Source organism: Haemorhous mexicanus, chromosome 3 (assembly GCF_027477595.1).
Source record: "Haemorhous mexicanus isolate bHaeMex1 chromosome 3, bHaeMex1.pri, whole genome shotgun sequence".
Lineage (NCBI taxonomy): Eukaryota > Metazoa > Chordata > Aves > Passeriformes > Fringillidae > Haemorhous > Haemorhous mexicanus.
In genome coordinates this window covers 76,893,530-76,911,528 of record NC_082343.1, presented here as the reverse complement: position 1 = coordinate 76,911,528, position 17,999 = coordinate 76,893,530, and the positions used below count along the sequence as shown (strand labels likewise).

General features: G+C 36.1%; 1 protein-coding gene across 4 annotated transcripts in view; it reads right to left on the bottom strand.

Annotated features, from left to right (window-relative positions):
• FBXL4 (F-box and leucine rich repeat protein 4) overlaps window positions 1-17,999 on the bottom strand; it is a 63,004-nt gene that overhangs the window by 27,589 nt on the left and 17,416 nt on the right. For all 4 annotated transcript variants that reach the window (XM_059842421.1, XM_059842420.1, XM_059842423.1 and 1 more), the window contains exons 5-6: window positions 11,695-11,939; window positions 3,355-3,568 (exon numbers count right to left, since the gene is read on the bottom strand). In XM_059842421.1, coding sequence (XP_059698404.1) covers window positions 3,355-3,568; window positions 11,695-11,939 — 459 coding nt within the window. The remainder of the gene's footprint in view (window positions 1-3,354; window positions 3,569-11,694; window positions 11,940-17,999) is intronic.

Sequence of the window (17,999 nt, the reverse complement as noted above, 5' to 3'; positions counted from 1 at the left end):
ACACTCAATATGTCAAGGAAATAAGATTACATATGGCCTTTAGAATTAGCAGGGTTAAGACCAAAGACTACAACATTCTCCAGAGGGTACAGCAATCCTCCAAAGTAGCAGTACACTAAGTAGCAAAACACCAGCCTTGCCCATTTCACTAAAAACATACACTTAAAAACTCCAGCTTTGATTACAGAAACAATGGCAAAAATTTTAAATACCAAACCTATTCAAAGAAAACAGCTAAAGTAAGAAGAAACTGTAATTACAATGGCTCAGACAACATAATGTTATTAATTTTCTTAAGTTTCCATTGTCCTCAAAAATCTACACACCTAAAAAAAACATTAATAGTACTCAATTTTTCAGCAGAGTGTTTCCTTAGAATTTATCTATTAGTGTAACAGTAATCATATACATGGAGAAAGTACAACAACAAATACTTTACATTTAGATATTGAAAGAACGTTTTTTCCTCTTTTTTAGGATTAAAAGTCAAAAAAGTAAAGGAAAAAGCTACAGCAGGACTTAGACTGCAAGAAAATACTGTATCTGGGCAGGTACTTGGGAGTGTGTATGGAAGAAATACCATTTATTTTATTAAAATGTTAATTCTGTAGTTTTTATTAAGCATACTAATGCAAAACCAGAAACAGAATTATTACGTACTGACAAATTGGATGGAGAATCTTCATCTCTTTCCATGTTATTTAATAACACATCCAAATCCCCAGCCAAAAGAAAAAACTGTACTATTTACCCAGATGTGCTCTAACACATGAAAATTTTGTAGTTTATTTTGCTCATTGCTTGGTTTAGGAAAAAAAGCAAACCCCTGAATTATTTAGGAAAATAGCCTAAATGAAATTAACAGATTTTTCTTATGGTTTCTTCTTCTTGGATTTTCAGACAGAACTTTAACAGCACACCACACCAGCTCTGTTCTTCTCACCTTCTTATTTTCTCTTAATAAACACATACTTGTTATCAGTTTGCATTTTTTTCTTAGTGGATTCACAGCCTCAGATTCTTTTCAGTGAGCAGATCCAGTTGGCAACAATACAATGCCAAGTTTTTGGTTCATCATTAGCATTGTTCCTCTGTTTGCTCCTCAGAAGCTCCAACAATGAAGACAGAAGTAGAAATTTCACAAAAATCAAGAATACTAACAGCTCTTTGACAAGTTTTAGAGAAGTCTCAATCACTTGACAGCATGCTTGATCAATCTATCCTTTTTTGCATATAGCCACCACTTACTAACAAGCATTTCTGTACCAGAGGAAAAGTACAGAAGGAATGGCAGCCTATTTTGTACAGATAACCAAAGATTTGCACTAAGAGAAACTCATGTTGACAAGGAAAATGTTACTTCTACAAATCTGTGACTTTTGTAGTTCTAATGCTCTAATTCAAATCCTATGCCACATCTTCATTCTTTCCTTTTTATTTTTTTGACCTGTGATGCACAATGTATTAAGTGGCTTCATATTAACAAGTAACACCCAAACATTGTCTCAAATTTACCTATTCATATTTCCAGAAATTTCTCTTCCACTGTTTATTAGGAACAGTGCCTTTTGTTCATACATCCATATAAAATGGAAGCACAATCTTATATAAACTTGATTATGAATGAATGTTCTTGTCAGCAACAAGCAGAGGCATGTCCATATACACAAAAGGGAGAAGTGAATCTTCACAATGTAAGGGCTTCAAAGTCAAGAAATATTTACCTACATTCAATCTAATTTCAAGCTCTGCTCAGTAAAGCAATAGCAGAGGAATGAGTTACCAATCACCTCAGAGTACATTTCACCTGCTGCACTATTACAACCATGAAGTCTCAAACTTCAGAAGTTACCTGAGTAGAATCAAGAAGATTCTGATCAATGAACAGTAAAAAATAATAAAATTATACAATCACTACCTCTGATACAATCTTTCCTGGATCTGAAAAAGCTTTGTGAATTAGAGCCAATAGTCAAAATTAAGTAAAGTGATTTATCAAAGATTAACAAAAAGACTACTATTGTAGAAAATGAACAGATACACCCAAGGCACCCATACAGATGTATTAATGCAGGGCTCACCAATTTTCTTTGTGGTTTGAAGAAAATAATAATTGCTTCAATACAGAGAGCAGCCACCAAAAAGCAACAAGTTACTGAGGAGCACTGGCTTCATGGTGACTGCACACCCCACAGTAAGCACCACTCACACCAGGCAGATCACCCTTTAATCTAACTACCTTGTGTTACCCACTCACCATTATGAACACCTGGCTGGAACTTGGGCACAAACAAACTTAGGATTCACCAAATAAAGGACAAGAAGACCCAACTAACTCTAACGTGTGTCAGGTGTGAACTGCTTATGAATGCAATATAAACTTCTGATGTCCCTTGCACATCGAGCTGACAGAACCTACTGCTCCATCTTCATTCCCTTCATCTCACTACAGATTAACACCCCACACAATACAGAGTCACAGCACCAAAAGCACAAACACAACTAACACACACAACCAAACCCTTCTTAAAATGTTTAATCTAGAATTCAAAGCTAGGAAAATAGCCCGCAGAGACATGGGTTTGCCCCCATTCGGGCACAGCTTTTGCAACACAAAAGTAGGACATCTTCCAGGTAAACTATGGCGGCAAGGTTGTAACACGTATGTAATGAAGCTTCTGAGAGCGAATGGAATTTTTCTGATTCAAACTGCTAAATTTACAAGGATACAATATTTGTAAAATGTAGCAAACCACCACACACTTCTCAGCTACTTGTAGCACACAAACCCATTTTATCTTAGAGAGGAAATGTGTTGCAGCAAGCAGTAACAACTCCGATATGGGCAGTCAAGTAACTATATAAAGCAGTTATTTTTAGACTAAATGAGAAGTTTTATAAAAGACTTGTGTTCTGTCTCAATTACTGCTAATAAACAAAGACTGTAGGAATCTAGAAATTAGCAAATCATTTGAAAGCAGAGAATGTTGAGAATTAAAGGAAGCTACGAAACACGATAATTTTACAATTATATTTGCCAATACAGTTTGTCTAGAGTACACTTCAAAATACAGGAAAAGCTTTAAACTTGTAATTTTACCACATTGCTTAAAACAGGTAGTGGAAAGTCACCAACCTACCATGAAAGTTAAAACATGCAGGCCAAAAGCTATTCTGAAAATAAAAAACCATCCTAAGGTTTTTGAAACTACCTTTGGATTTTCCAGGTTTAGCTCTGAATTGACACTCAAAATACTAATTTACTTCTTCATTATTGGGAAAAAACCAAACGCCAAACCAGCTTTATCAGGATTGGAAATATTTATTGCAAAGGTTGAAAATAGCTGTTCCTACCTCCACTTTCGTTCTGTAGAGAATGAGACGCTTTAGGCTGCCCACTTTGGCTATGTGGTTGAAAGCCTGAGGTGGTATTTTATCACATGATGAGAGATTTAATTCCTGAAGATTTGGACACATTTCAGTGATGACTTCCAAGCATGTTTCATTGAGGAAATGGCCACAAGACAACTCAAGACGTACTAGTTCAGAGCCACAGACTTTCAGGAACCTGTAAAAGAAGCCCATGTTCTAAGTGAAAAATTAACATACTTTCAGGTGAGAGTCTGAATACTGTCAAAACCTTAACCATGTAAACCAGGAAATAATTCCCTTCAACAAAGTAAAGACAACAGTCTCGATAATTCTGTTTTGGTTTAGGAAGTTAGAACATGCTGTGTTATTAACTCTGAGATAATGGAGCAAAGTAAAACACTGATCATGTCTGAAATATTTTAAAACAGCTGAAAGCCGATTTTGACATTGGCCTGCAAGTTTACACCAATAATTGCATATTTACCTCAGAAAAATCTGCAAATATAAAAGTGAAGTTAAACAAATACTTCTAAATGGATGATCTATTCAGAATTGTTTTAAGACTTTCAGGAAAAGAAAAAAAATCTCATTCTTTTAATTAACAAGTCAGAATCAACACTTGCTAGCTGTTCTAGAACACAAATTCCTGAGGAATATTTGACTTTCATTAGAATTATAAAAAATTAATATACCATATGAGAAAAGACCAAAAATGTAGAAACTTTGATGGTCTCTATATTTTGCTTTCCTGTCAGAAATCTCGTGTTGGAATCTCAAGCTCTTTTATTTCTAATCCGAGCTTTAACCAAAATGACATAAACTTAGTCCCTTCTCATTTCAAAGATAACCTTCAAACCCTAAATTAACCACTAGGCTTGTAAGCTTGAGATTTAATAAGATTAAAAAGCCCACACAATTGCCATGCTTATGTAATATTTTGATAGTTCCTCCAGCAGAAAAACTAGTGTCTTAAGCTACAGGTTGTAATGAGTTTCCCACGTTATTTCCTAGAATAATGGCTCTATTTGTGAAAGAGCATGAATTCGTTCCTCTTAATAAATATTCTGATCTGCTCTCTTACCAGTTCTAACCTACAAAAACATTCAGGCAGACAAAGTAGCTTCAGGTTCTGACACTTCCACCATGAAGTCAGTATTACTTGGGTTTAACTGATGTATTAAAAATGCCAGACAGACACAAGGCTCCTGCTTGCACAAAAACTCCTACTGCTACAAGGAAAGAGTTATTAGCCTTCCCAAGCATTTGTTCATGCTGAAGCTTAGTATGAAATTGCTGCTGGTCTTAGAAGAAGACACATTCAGGGAGGCATTCCTTAATGACACCCAAGCCCAAGACTTGAAATCCATCTTTCAAGATCCAAGTTTTCAAGCTGCCTCCTTTCCTTATTTTTTTATTACTCACTCAAGTTGTACTTGCTGTTCATTGTCACCTTTCTTTACTCCTTTCACCTTGCATATTACATGGCCTTAGTGTGATTATGTAGATCCTAAGTAATACAGAGGGAAAGAGAGATGCCAGGGTGACATCTCCATCCCTGGATGTTCCCAAGTCACCTGAAACCTTGACTGACCTGATCTAGCGTTGGGGACACTGGCACTTCAAGTGGGAGCTTGGAGTAGACGACCTTCAGAGGTCCCTAACATCCAACATTTCTATGAGCCTAAGCAAACAGAAACAAAGAGAGGGTCTGAGACACGAAAGGGGACATATAAGCCCCAGAGCCACAGGAGTTCTGCCATGTATGGTCTGCAAGTCTACTACTCCACTGTTTTTTTTCTAACTCTGCAGTCTCTATTTAGACTCTCTTTTAGCTTTTAAAGTCAGAGTTTAACAAAACACCAAGCAGTTTCCATACTGGATATAGTGAATTCACAGAGACTGGTAAGCCTTCCTGTGGGAATGTCAGAGCTGAAATGACATGACAATTCACAACAATTAACATCAGGTATTTAAACATTTAAGTGCTATTTTAGACTAGCAATAGAGTTCAACACTATTATGGAGAAATGCAGGATGGAAATCCCCTGGAAATCAGAGTAGAGATATATGGATACATTGCTGATTACCAATTAGCCAATTCCTCTACTTAATGAGTGCTTTAACAATACATTCACACAGCTTCTTTCATCAACAAATTACCAGGTTTGTTTGAATGATGGTATTTTCCATAAAACTTTGTCAGTCACCACTTATTATACATCTAGCTTTTAATTTGTTAACAAATAAATATTTTATGAATGACTCCATTACAATAATGGATGTTAGTTTAACTGCCATATAATTTAACAGGGCTTGGCTGTTATAAATGTTAGTAGAGATCAATGCTTTTCTCCTTCTAGGACTATTAAAAGTTAACATTACCAGGACAGGGAAACACTCAGTTAACCCCCTAGACATGAAGAAGAACTCCAAGCTCACCAGCTGGAGGAATTATTATCCTCATAACATTTTATTTAAACTCATTACACTTGAAACACACAAGCAGAGACCAAACACAGTAACAGCAACAAGCACTGCCCTTCATGGCTTTGCTGCCTTGTTGGAAAAGGTTATTTAGGAGACATGAAACAGAAATGAAAGGGGGATAAGGTACACGCAGCAGCAGGGTACAAGAATGAGTGGACATGCATGTAGGAAAGAGAGGAACAGAAGGAGGAATCTGAGGAAGTCAACAAGCAGCACAGGGCAGAGAACACTGGGCAGAAGTGCACAGTTCTATGGGGACACCTGATCTTTGTTTGAATTAAACAGACTGCTCAGGATAGAGGTTTTTGCTGCTATCTTTCCACATGGATCTCCATGCAGAGCCATATGGCAAGGTTCTCATACTTTCAAAACAAATGTGGCATGGTCTTCATACTTCTGAGACTTAACAGCCTCTGAGTGACTGGCTTGATATAGCTAATCTGAAAACAAACACCACCAAAAAAAGCACCTTCTACCCAAATCACAGTTTCTTCACATTTCTTCACATACCTCTCCTTTAATCACTGAGGATTGACTGGTTCCTGTTCTCAGTCTTTCCTCTGTTCTGCAGTCATCCATCCCTTTAGTTTTGTTTTTATTATCAATATTTTATACACACCATTTCTGAAGTGATTTCTCTTCATCCCTTCATGTTTGCTATAAAATATGACTGAACAACCTAGGATAATGTGAACATGCACATTTCTTTTGCTAGACAGTGCATTGGGCCTTTCCCTTGAAGTTTATCCTCACATTAGACAGCAGCATTTCAGGCCTTTTGGTTGTTCAGTTTTGTTTCTTTCTGGTTTTTCGAGGGTGGAGAGGGGCACTGTTTTGTTGGTTTTGGGTTTTTTTCCTGGGGGGAGAGGATTGTTGTTCTTCCCACTTTCCATCACCTTCAGCCTACTCTTAAGAACTGCTGCTTATTTTCAACCCTTCAAGCTTTTGGGAAGTAAGTTCTAGTGAAGTTTTCCTGAAACATCAAATATATCTATTAGCAGGCAGGATGGTATTTGCTCATGGGGCACTTAGCCCACTAACAATTTCCAATCTTGTAATTCATGTGTACAGCATAAGCACATGTCATGATCCAAAATTAAAATCCAAGGTATATGAGATAGTACTCTTCACATCAGAATGTAACACTTCCCAAACAAAATTCTCAAAATACCTTTAAACATGTGCTTGTTCAGGTACTGAACACATCACATTTCCTCCAATGCTTTCTGGTGGACCTAGAACCTATAATTAACTCGTAGTTTAATGATCCTCTCTTAATCTATATGTCCCAGTACAAAATTACTGAAAACTCCAGTTGTAGTCGTGTTCTCTTTCATCTACACATCCTCCCTAAATGCAATCAGCTACATAGTTTTACATTCCTTTAGTGCAATTAACACAACAGTTTTCTATTATGCTGATTTTACCAAATCTTTTTTTCAGTTAAAATCTTCACTACTGATTTTATACTCGTTGACAGATATTTGAATTTGGTATCCAAGAGAGAGGGTGGAAAACGGAACCAAGTTCTATTTGCGAACAACACGGGGTTGGACAGAATTCTTTTTCTTTAGCACTTCCCCTTGCAGTGTTACCTTACATTAGCATCCATGTTAGGCATGCTACCTCTGTTACTTGACAGATACAGTATTGCCCCATTTGCCAGGCCTTCCTTGGTATAAGCCTCCTAGAATCAGTATTTCAAAAAATAGCCATTTCTGTCTGCTTCAAGCCAACTGGATGCTCCCTCCAGCTACTCAAGTTTCCTGTTTCCAGAGCCTGACACCAGACAGGCAAAATGTCAAAACCCACCTGGATTTTATTCTTCCTCATTTCACTTCCAAGATCTTGAGATCCCCTCTTTCTTACTTAGTTCTATCTATATGATTACTTGCACAAGCTCACAGAGGACTTTCTGTCTTACAATTACAGTTTTGCATTTAATAAAATGGCTTGTGGAATTCCATTTTAATATCCTTCTTAAAGACCTGTTCATATATTTTTAAATTCACAGTGATGCTTCTCCTTTCAAGACTGGCACGTTACACAACAGCAGCAGCATTCAGCACAGGTAATTGTAACAACTGGGTACACAGAGGTGTAGGAGAAGGAAAAAGACCAAATGGCATCACAAAGGCTGGAACAGATTGTGTGTTGGTGGAAGTCAGATTAGCAGGTCACTGACACCCTTGAACACTTGTGCAGGCAGTTTCTCAGGGCACACAGATTAGGAGATGAAGGATAGGAGCAGCACAGGATGGTGAGAGCACATGCCAGACAAACTGATTTGGACACACATCCTGGTTCTCTTGGCACATGCAAGTATTCATGCTTAAGAGTGAGACTTTGTAAGGTAATTTGGTTTTAAAATTAAGTCACTTTCCTTTCCTCTAGCTATTCTAATTGGTACAATTTTATTTTCTACTCTAGCATGTATTACACTTCCTTTTTGGTAAGTAAATCCTAAAACATGGCATGTAAGTAAGTAGAATATCAAGTACCTGATCTTGTGATTTTCTCAACACAGACTAAACTATATCAAGAAAAACATGCAAAACAAATGTTGTAACTTACTCTCAGCCAACCCTAGTTTTACTAAAAACTTCTGGAAATTAAAGCAAGAGACAGATCTGATTGTTAAATTGAGAATCCTTGTAAAGTCACACATTACTTCCATTTTCTATGATGTTTGGTGCATGTTACAGTAATTTCTCTGACCCTTTCTGCTAGTTTGACTTCTAGCAAAGCCTCACCAAATTAAATACTGTCAGAACACACTTCTACTAAAGGCAATGAAAGCCTTCAATCATCAACAACAACAAAACTGTTAAAGAAATAGTCCTGGATGAGCTTGTCATGCAAATACTGCATCACTAACCTGAAAACAAAACACTATCAATTCATTTTCACAGTGTAAAATGTCAGATGTAAATAAAAATCCTAATTCCTCAGATATTTAAAGCAAAAGAGTTTAAACAAGTTCATGACATTATCACTGATCCAAGGAAATCTGCATGCAGAACTCCGTTTTTAACTGTCTTTGTCCTTGAGCTGTTTAAACCTCAGAGCATTTATTCAGCATCTCAATATTTACTACTCCTCCAATAAACTCCCCTCACTCTTCCAATATAGGTCCTACCCTCCCACACTGATATTTCCCCCTGGCATGAAGAGATGCACCAGACCTCTAAAGCTAAAGAAAAAGGCAGAGCTGCTTATGTAATGCTTGCTGTGAAATCTTTGCTTATTCCCTGTCAGTTTGCATTTCAGGCTCCTGAGACTGCTCAGATACTCCTTTCGCTTTTTGGTACACTTTTAGTTCAATCTAATATAAAGTTTAGATAATTTATATTATATGCTGAAATGAAAAATTTATGATAGTAATTTTTAGCCCTAAGGAGTTGATGTTATCAATAAGTTAAAATACCTTTAGCTTTGCCTCAGGATGTTCATATGCCTGAAGCATTCTGTCTTCTCATGATAATACAGTATTTGCTCCAGTCACATTTCCTAAAATTACTTTTAACTTCTTTTCACTCGAATACATTTTTGAAGAAAATATGTATTTCCAATAATTTCTTAGTATTAATAATCATTTCATGCATATATGAACATTTTAAAATGACAAATTTTTACAAGCTACTACTTTTAAGACTGTCGTAAGAAACAACAGATAAAAACATTTTTGAAAGATATTTTCCAAAATAAGATTTAAGCAAGACTAGCATTTAAACATATACTGACTTGTAGAAACCATCATTTAAACTGTACAACTGTAAGAATTAAACCAATCCTACTGGTTTTGAATTCAACACTGACAACTGTAACTCTAAATGCTGAGAAAAATGCAAAAATATATGTGTCCTGGTTTTGGACAAAAAGAAAAATTGTGAAAAGGAAGTCTGGTTCTAATGAGTCTCCTCTGTTAGTAGACACTTTCATAGCAAATGAGCAGCAAATTTTCCTCTCCTGGAGGCCAGGAAATTTGACAAACCTGCTGACGAAGACCATCAAAAGAAAAACTTGGGTTGGGGATTTTACTAGAAAAGACTTTTACAGAAAAAAGGGTTGCAAAATCCTTTCTTTAACAGAAAAAAGTTTAAAACCAGACCTAGTTACAGTGAAGAAAATTTGTTTCACAAGGGAAAATGATAAGCACAGTTTAGACATGCAAATTATTTAGCTTATAACTTTGCTTCTAAAATTTACGATTGAACTGCATCTCCCATTCCCAGACTGCATCCATCTCCTCCAAGAAACACTTTTTCCTAAAGCTAATTTCAGAATTGCGACAACGCCAAATTTTTATTCCCATTTGTTACAAATAAATATAATCCCTTATAAGAAATAGAAGCAGAAAACATTTACTCACAGATTATTAATAGACAAATAATGAATATTTACTATTTAAAAACACTGTATACACATACATGTTACTAGTAATCCAGCACTGAAGAAAAAAACTTAGTAATAATAAAGTCATTTTCAACTAAGTAGAAGTCAGAAATGCCAGAACTGTGAAGTTTACAAGTCTCTGAATCTGGCAATAATTTATTCCAAGACTACAAAGATTTTTCACAGTACTGTATACTAAAAAAAAAAATTTAAAAAATCATGGAAATGTAAAAAAGTTGCCACAAAGATTCACATATGTTAACTTTTCAAAAGACTGACTTAATAGCTAACCATCAGAAAGCAGGCACTTCATGATATCAGAGTTCAATTCTCAATTAAAGCCTGCATATTTATCCTCTGCATAAAGTATCTAACACGAAATCCAAATTTAGGAGAAATTTTTGTACCTAATTCAACAACTAGCCGATGTCTAATTTTTTCCCCTACCAATAAGCACAAAAAAGGCATAGGATTCTTGCATTGTACTGGAGGCTCTGGAAAAACAGAATAGACATTGCCATCTTGACAAAATATTTCTTCAAAATATTTTACTTCCTCAGGTAAGGAACTTAGGCACGAAAGGAAAGAAAATGTCTGCATACTTGAGTTAACCTTTTTATTCAGAAAACAAAAGAGTTAAGACAACTTTTTCAGATATATTAAACATTTCTGTTTCTTACCAGTCAATTTCTGCTTTCACCTGCCATTGTTGATTACCCCTTAGTTGAAGTAACAACTTTTGCTTAAATGAAATGCATTGAAAGAAGCTGTTTAACTAATGCAAATGAGCAAAGAAGCAAGAAATGATATCTTAAGAAAGCAGAGAATATGGCTGTTATACAGAGAAGAATCCCTGCAAATTTGCTATTTTAATGACCTATACCACAGTCATATTTTCAGCTCATTGGAATATGCACATGCATCCCCCCTGTTTTCCAACAGGGCTAATGTTTTAAATCATTTTTATGAAAATATTTGCATTTACATTGGACTCCAGTGATTACTTGGCTCATACCATGTGAGCATGCAATCAGTTTATTACTGCAGCCATTCTAATACCTTCCTACTGATGACTCATCTGTACAAAGAACAACCACAAACATTTTCCTTGCGAGATGGATTTTTGATAGCTCAGTTCTAGCAGAGTGTTTCAGAAGCCCAGAAGAAAGCAAAACACTGCTCCCCCTGGAAGAAGCCTTTCAGTCACAAGCAGCTTGGAACATGCAGACTCTACAGACTGCTATGGACTTCTGCTGCTATATTTAGTATCTCCTACTGTTTTAGCTGTTCCTTTTTTCTGCATCACAACAATCATACCCTTTACAGTAAATCCAATGCATTTTTTGCCTTTTAATAAAGTTTCAAATACTTAGTGAAACTACCATGCAGCAGCTCTGCAAAGAGAGCTTGTCAAAACATTTCTGTACATTTGACACTGACCTGCTAAATCCAGAAACAGAGATGGCTCCCCTGTTTCCAGTCCAAGATAAATTCAGCCACTGGATGAGTGTGCAGCGAGACTGTAGGTACTCCAGGGATGTGTCATTAATCCTTGCCCAGTAAGGTTGTAAACTGAGATGAATGTACTGTAGAGGGTCACAGCAATGTTGATACAGTAGCTTACAAGTTTGTGCTAGTCTACACAGGTCTGGTACTGTAAGGTGACTCAAAATCAACTGGATGAGCTATATTAAAAACAGGGGGAAAAAAGTCACAGATGGTCATATAGCACTTCAAACATTAAGGGAAAACTGCAAAGGAATAAGAAAATGCATTCTAACTTCATGGAAAGTAAAACCTTTTACTCAAAAGAAACTTCTCAAATAAATCAATTAACTATTAAATAGAACTGCACTGCCTTCTCAATTTGACAACATGCTAAACAGGAAAGGAAAAAGCAGATCAGCATATGAAAGTGACAGGAAGCTTTCAAATCAAAAGTTTCTTTACCCATGCTAATTTAAACAGTGATATATACGTAAACACTATGTTTATATATTTCCTTTCACTGTCTGCTCTTTCATTGAGCAGAACACAGAATGGCATCCTCCTTCTCTGTATTTGGTTTTTAAGATGGGAGATATTTGCAAAGTACATGGAAAAATGATACCACATACCAGTTTCCCCACACCCTAAACAAATTTCAGATTTATTCCCCTTCTCCCTGTTTTAAAAATCAGTGGTTTGTCTTCTTTCTTATATCTTCTTCTCTGGACTATGCAACCAGGTAAAAAATTCAACATAACCAGATCTCCTTTTACAATCTCTTCCTTGCTGTAATACTTTGAGAGCATTTTTGTCCTACACCAGCGTCAAATCTGAACGGCAAAACCCCTTTTTAACTGTATCAGTTGAATCATCTCAGCTTCAGAATAATCACCAGCCTTGCTGACTAGCATCACTGTAACAGTTTTTGTAATAACTTATGTCACACTCAGAAACTAAGAAATACCCCTCCTCTCCCATCACACTCTGTTTTCCTTTCCAAGGAATGATCAACACGCACACAGACATAAATACTCTCTTAAGGAAATAAAAATGCCCAACAAAATAAAGAAATCTCCTTTAGCTTAGAAACTGAGAGAAAATGTGCTTGAAACATGAAATCTAAAAATTAATGTTTACCAGTGCTGTCTCTAGCAGATGTAAGTACCTGCACTCAAGTTATATAACTTAAATTGACTGTTATCAAGCAGAATGGGAAACAGTAACTCACTGAAATGAATCAGTGTAAATTAAAAAAACTACAACTCACAAATCAACTCTAAAGGAAGAGAATCCTGTAGTCCTTTCAAAACACCAACATTTTATTTTGATGCCTTAGAACGACTCATAAGACAAATAGGCCAAAAATCAGAACAAAATCCATGACGTAAAATGAAAATGGAGCTTTTTGTGAGATCAAAACAGATTGTACTTTCAATGCATCACTTTATTATGCAGCCACTTTCCACCTCCCCTCCTCCCCCCTTCATTTTTGGAACAACAAAACAATTCAACTTCCTGCAAAATGGAAAATGTTACTTCCTACTCAGCTCCAAATTTAGTATTTAGATTTCCAACAAGATCTACGTATCCTAAAACATTTTAGTTTAACTCCAATGCAAAAATACAGTGTTTGATATACTCCAGTTTCTGTCATACTTGGTTTCAAGCCTTTCATCTTTTCTCATTGCTTGTTCTTTCCCCTAAAAAGAGCCCAGGCTTTTGTCTCTGCAGTTGTCTGGAACTCAGATTGATGCAGAAGACCAGCACATTTCAATGTAACAGCATATATATATATATATATATATATATATATATATATACACACATATCTGCATATATAAAAAATATATATGCACATATAATAATAACTGCAGATATATTATAATAGCAAAGTTTGCACCCAACTGACATTTAGGAACCTGTTGATATTTTGAAACCTAAAATATCCAAAATAACTAGGAGCTAACAAAGACATAATCACAAGTAAATTTCTTGATTTTTGCAAACTTTCAGCTAATCCACACTATGTAAGTCAGCTAAACACCTATTTTATCAATGCCTTTTCCCTCAGATTTTTCTCCCATGGTTACTCACTAAGTTTTATAGAGCTGAAAGCTCAGCAGAGGCTGAAAAATTAGCAGAATTTATGTCTACAAATAATGGGACATAATATCTGACAAAAGCAAAGCAATACAAATTTAATTCAATGAGAAAAAAGTTATTTTGTAACTTCTGAGCAATACAGAGAACGGTGAATGAAACTATAAATGACTGAACAATGTCCATTTACACTAACTGATGACTTCAATGAGTATTTTGTAACACACAGGATGTCTTTCCACACCTGAGATGAAATTGCCCATGTCTCAATCAAAAAAATCTGCCTTTATTTTTTACTGAAATTGCACTACTTCATAATATATAGAATGAAAACATACAATGAAATGTCACTCCTATGATATTATGTTATAAAGTGCTTTTTCCTGGCTTTTGATTAAACAAAAATAACAGGTTCAAAACGTACAGGCTAATAACCATTAATCACCATTAGTCTGGTGTCTGTCAGGAACACACTTTTTGTGTCTGTGTACCCTAGCATAAAGTACAATTTGATATCATAATGAGTATGTGACATGATGTGCTGTACTGTGCTATGCTGTGTTCGTGGTGATTCCAAGAATGCTACAGAAATGAGTATCTGCTTTGAAAGCTAATTTCATAATGCAGTTTCTCACAGACAACAGTTTTTACTGTGATTTTTTTCACAGTTTTTACTGTGAAAAATTATGACAATCATTATTATTTCACACTTTCTTGTAAATCAATCAGTAAAAACAAAGTTTATTGGAAAAAAATAGAAAGAAAACAAAATATAATTTATACAACACTGATTGCCTTTTTAGGTTATGATGGACTAAGAGTACAAGAGTATTTCTTCTCCCATTTCCAGGGAAAACATGGCACATGCCAGCTTTAAACCAGGCACATTTTTTGAACTACCAAATAAAAAATATATCATCTTAAAAAAAACAAACAACTTCTCAGCCAGTACAAAGTGCCTATGAACCCACACAGAATTCCCACTCCCCAGTACAGGGGGCAAAACTTTACCAACAGCGTAGTTTCTAATAATACTTACTGAACCAGAAGTTTCTCTGGCTTTTTAAGCTTTTTTGTTGAAAAACAGCAAGCAACAACCATTTGTACTTATAAAATACTTTCTCTGGCTAGAGCACCATAACACACAACTTGGTTTTGTCAGAAAAGAATGTCTGGATGCTGGTCAAACCTACAATACTCATCCTTTCTATAAATTTCCTTTTCCAGTTCTTCCACATGAAGATGAAATGGTTTTCCAATAAAAAAATAAACTGGCCTATGCAAACCACTCATTCAGAGGCAGACAAATGAACAACTTGCAATTTTTTGACTCTTGCAGCTAGAGCTTAGAATCCATTTACTTAGAACTGATAGTAAAACATGCTCAGGCACAGGACAAAGGACATGTGCACAAAGAGACAAAAAGAGAAGACATGAAGAAGATGGTATTCTAGGACTTTTGACATTTCTCATCATAGTTTAAGAAAACACACATCCCTGGTTCCACACAGTATGACTTGCACCAGCAAACACACATTTATTAGTGCACGTGAACACCAGTAGACACAAACAGCTCATAAAGCTTGTAGGGAGCTTTTGGAAAAATCAGCTTCAAGGAATGACAAAGGTGTCATTTATATCATTCTAAACCAAAATTTTTACCAAAAATTTTGGACTGGAGCACACAGAGTCTTCTAACTCTCCTCTCTGGAGAAAAATAAGCTGGGTTTTTAGTAGATAGAACATCCTGGTGAGTCTCAAACTGCACAACATGGAAGCTGTGGCAGGCAGGTATTCCCCAGCTTTACCAAAATCTTTGAATTTGTTCAGGCCTTCAGACCTCAAATATTCCTGCAAAGCCAACTAAGACTAAGGCCTTACATGTTCCACTTTACAAGCAGCACAAGATGGTGAATGATCTGGGAGGGGAGACAAGGACCTGAAGTCTCTCCTCTAAAATCCTTCCTAAATTTTAAGGTAGTTCTGGAGAAGAGATCACAGATAGTACAAGTACTTCACAGCTAATTAACAGCTGCTTAAAACCATCCAAGGTTAGGGAAGAAAAATTCTCTCACTAGGTCATCAAATATTTACAGTTTCTTCTACAGAAGTCTGGGCCCCAGGAAGCTGAGCATTTTTCTCTTTTTTAGACAGGAGCAAAGCTAAAATGTCTTTGGAGTTTATACTGCAGCAAAACATTCCTAATGCCATTTTGAGGAACAACATATCCTATGAAAGGATAGTCTACGGAAGTTTCAGAAATACAAAGGCAAAAACAAAAAAGGCTGGAGGAACTGCTGCCTATGTAGCAAAACCCCCTCAGCTTGTATCTTTTGTGAATTACAGAGGATTGTATGAAAAAGCTTCAAACAGCTTAAATAAGGAACAGGCATGTTTATGAAAACTTAGGGCAGTTGCACATTGACTATCAACACAGACCTACAGAAGAGGTACAATTTTTCACGTAATGCATCAATCAAAATGGAAGGAGTCAGCAATTGCCTTGCTTCACCCACAGTGTGAACACTTCCTCTAAAAAGCTGACATTGGTCAGTCTTAAATATAGTACTGCTTAGTAATGCAGAGTACTGCTTAAATATCCAATGTGATAAAAACTGTCACACCACCAAGTACAACATTTTTGTTGCTCCAATGCCCAACCCTTCCAGCTGGACTAGAAAGTAGGATACTGGGATTTTTGCTGTCACAAAACCAGTACAGAAATAGTCTTTTATGGTTTTCTGGCAAATATTCCACCCATAGTTTCAGTTTCTTTAAACCAAGGCAGAAGAAAAAATATGTTCTTGGTATTGACAGACCATATAAATTTATTCATGAAACCAAACATGTTAAAAAATGGATTAAAAAGGAAGCTGGTAGACAAAAAGAAGAGCAGAAAAACAAAAAGTATATGGAGACAGAAGTTCATAGGAGGAACAAGACTACACAAATATTTCCTAAATTAAAATTTTAATATGTGTAATCAACCATTTATGGTTTGATTCAATGATCTTGGAGGTTTTTTGCAACCTTCATAATTCTATGATCATGTGGGAAAAAAAACAGATTGATTAATCTCTCTGATATTTTAGTATATTACAAATCAATTTATCCAGCCTTTTCAAACAAGAAAAAACTTCATTTAAATGTAGGAATTTATCTACAATTAATTTCCTTGAATTACTAAAACCAACATGTTTTCAAACTGTCAAACAATTATGCAAAGTACTTTCTTTACTTCAGTACTGCCATGCAAGCGTCAATAGTAAAATATATTAAACACCATGTGTACTCTGGGGAACAAAACAAACAACCAAACACAACTAGAGCTAACTCATGATAAAATTAGTTTCCTTATTTATTATTCCACTGCATCCACAAAAAAAGAACCTCAAACCAAACTCAAGAGGTTTGGTTTCAAGAGAAGTTTCAAGAGAAGACAGTAAGAGTTGTTACATTCTCTTCCTTTCTCTTCCATCTTTACAAGCACAGCAAACTTCTGCAGGCTATTAGGGCACATGGTCACCCAACCACAGCCTTCATTTGTCAAACTGGGGTACTCAGAGTCAAAAGATGTGGTAAGACTGAAATACTATTTGATTAGAGCAGGCATTTCTGCAAGCACCATTTAATCCGTGGCAGCACACCTCACGTTCCCTTTCAAAAGTGAGTCTGGTTCAAGCCACAAGCACTCTGAGCGTTTGCTGAGTTACCACACTGAATGAACTCTTGCTGCCTCTCCCAGACTGCAGCACACTGAAGAGCAGGAACAATCCTGTCTCTGACCCAGTCTGATCAACAAGTAAAGGCTCCTTTCCACTGATCAGTAAGTAAAGGCTCCTTTCCACGATCTGCCGACAATTTATTTCAGGGGAGGTGAAGATAATTGTTTCATCTCTCAATTCTTACTCCAGTCAGGGCACCAGCCTTCAATAACAGCTGTACCCCACTAAGAATTGCCTGGCCTGCACATGGTAATCAGCAATCATACGCCACAATTTCATTATACTGGAAATTAGAGGAAAGAAAATACTCATCTACTGACTCTGAGCACATTTGCAACCATTGTGCTGCCAGGGGAGCTGAAAGGAGTTTATTCACAACTGTTTTCTGTGCCAATGACAGAATAAAAAGTAGCGAGCATAAAAAGAAGACAG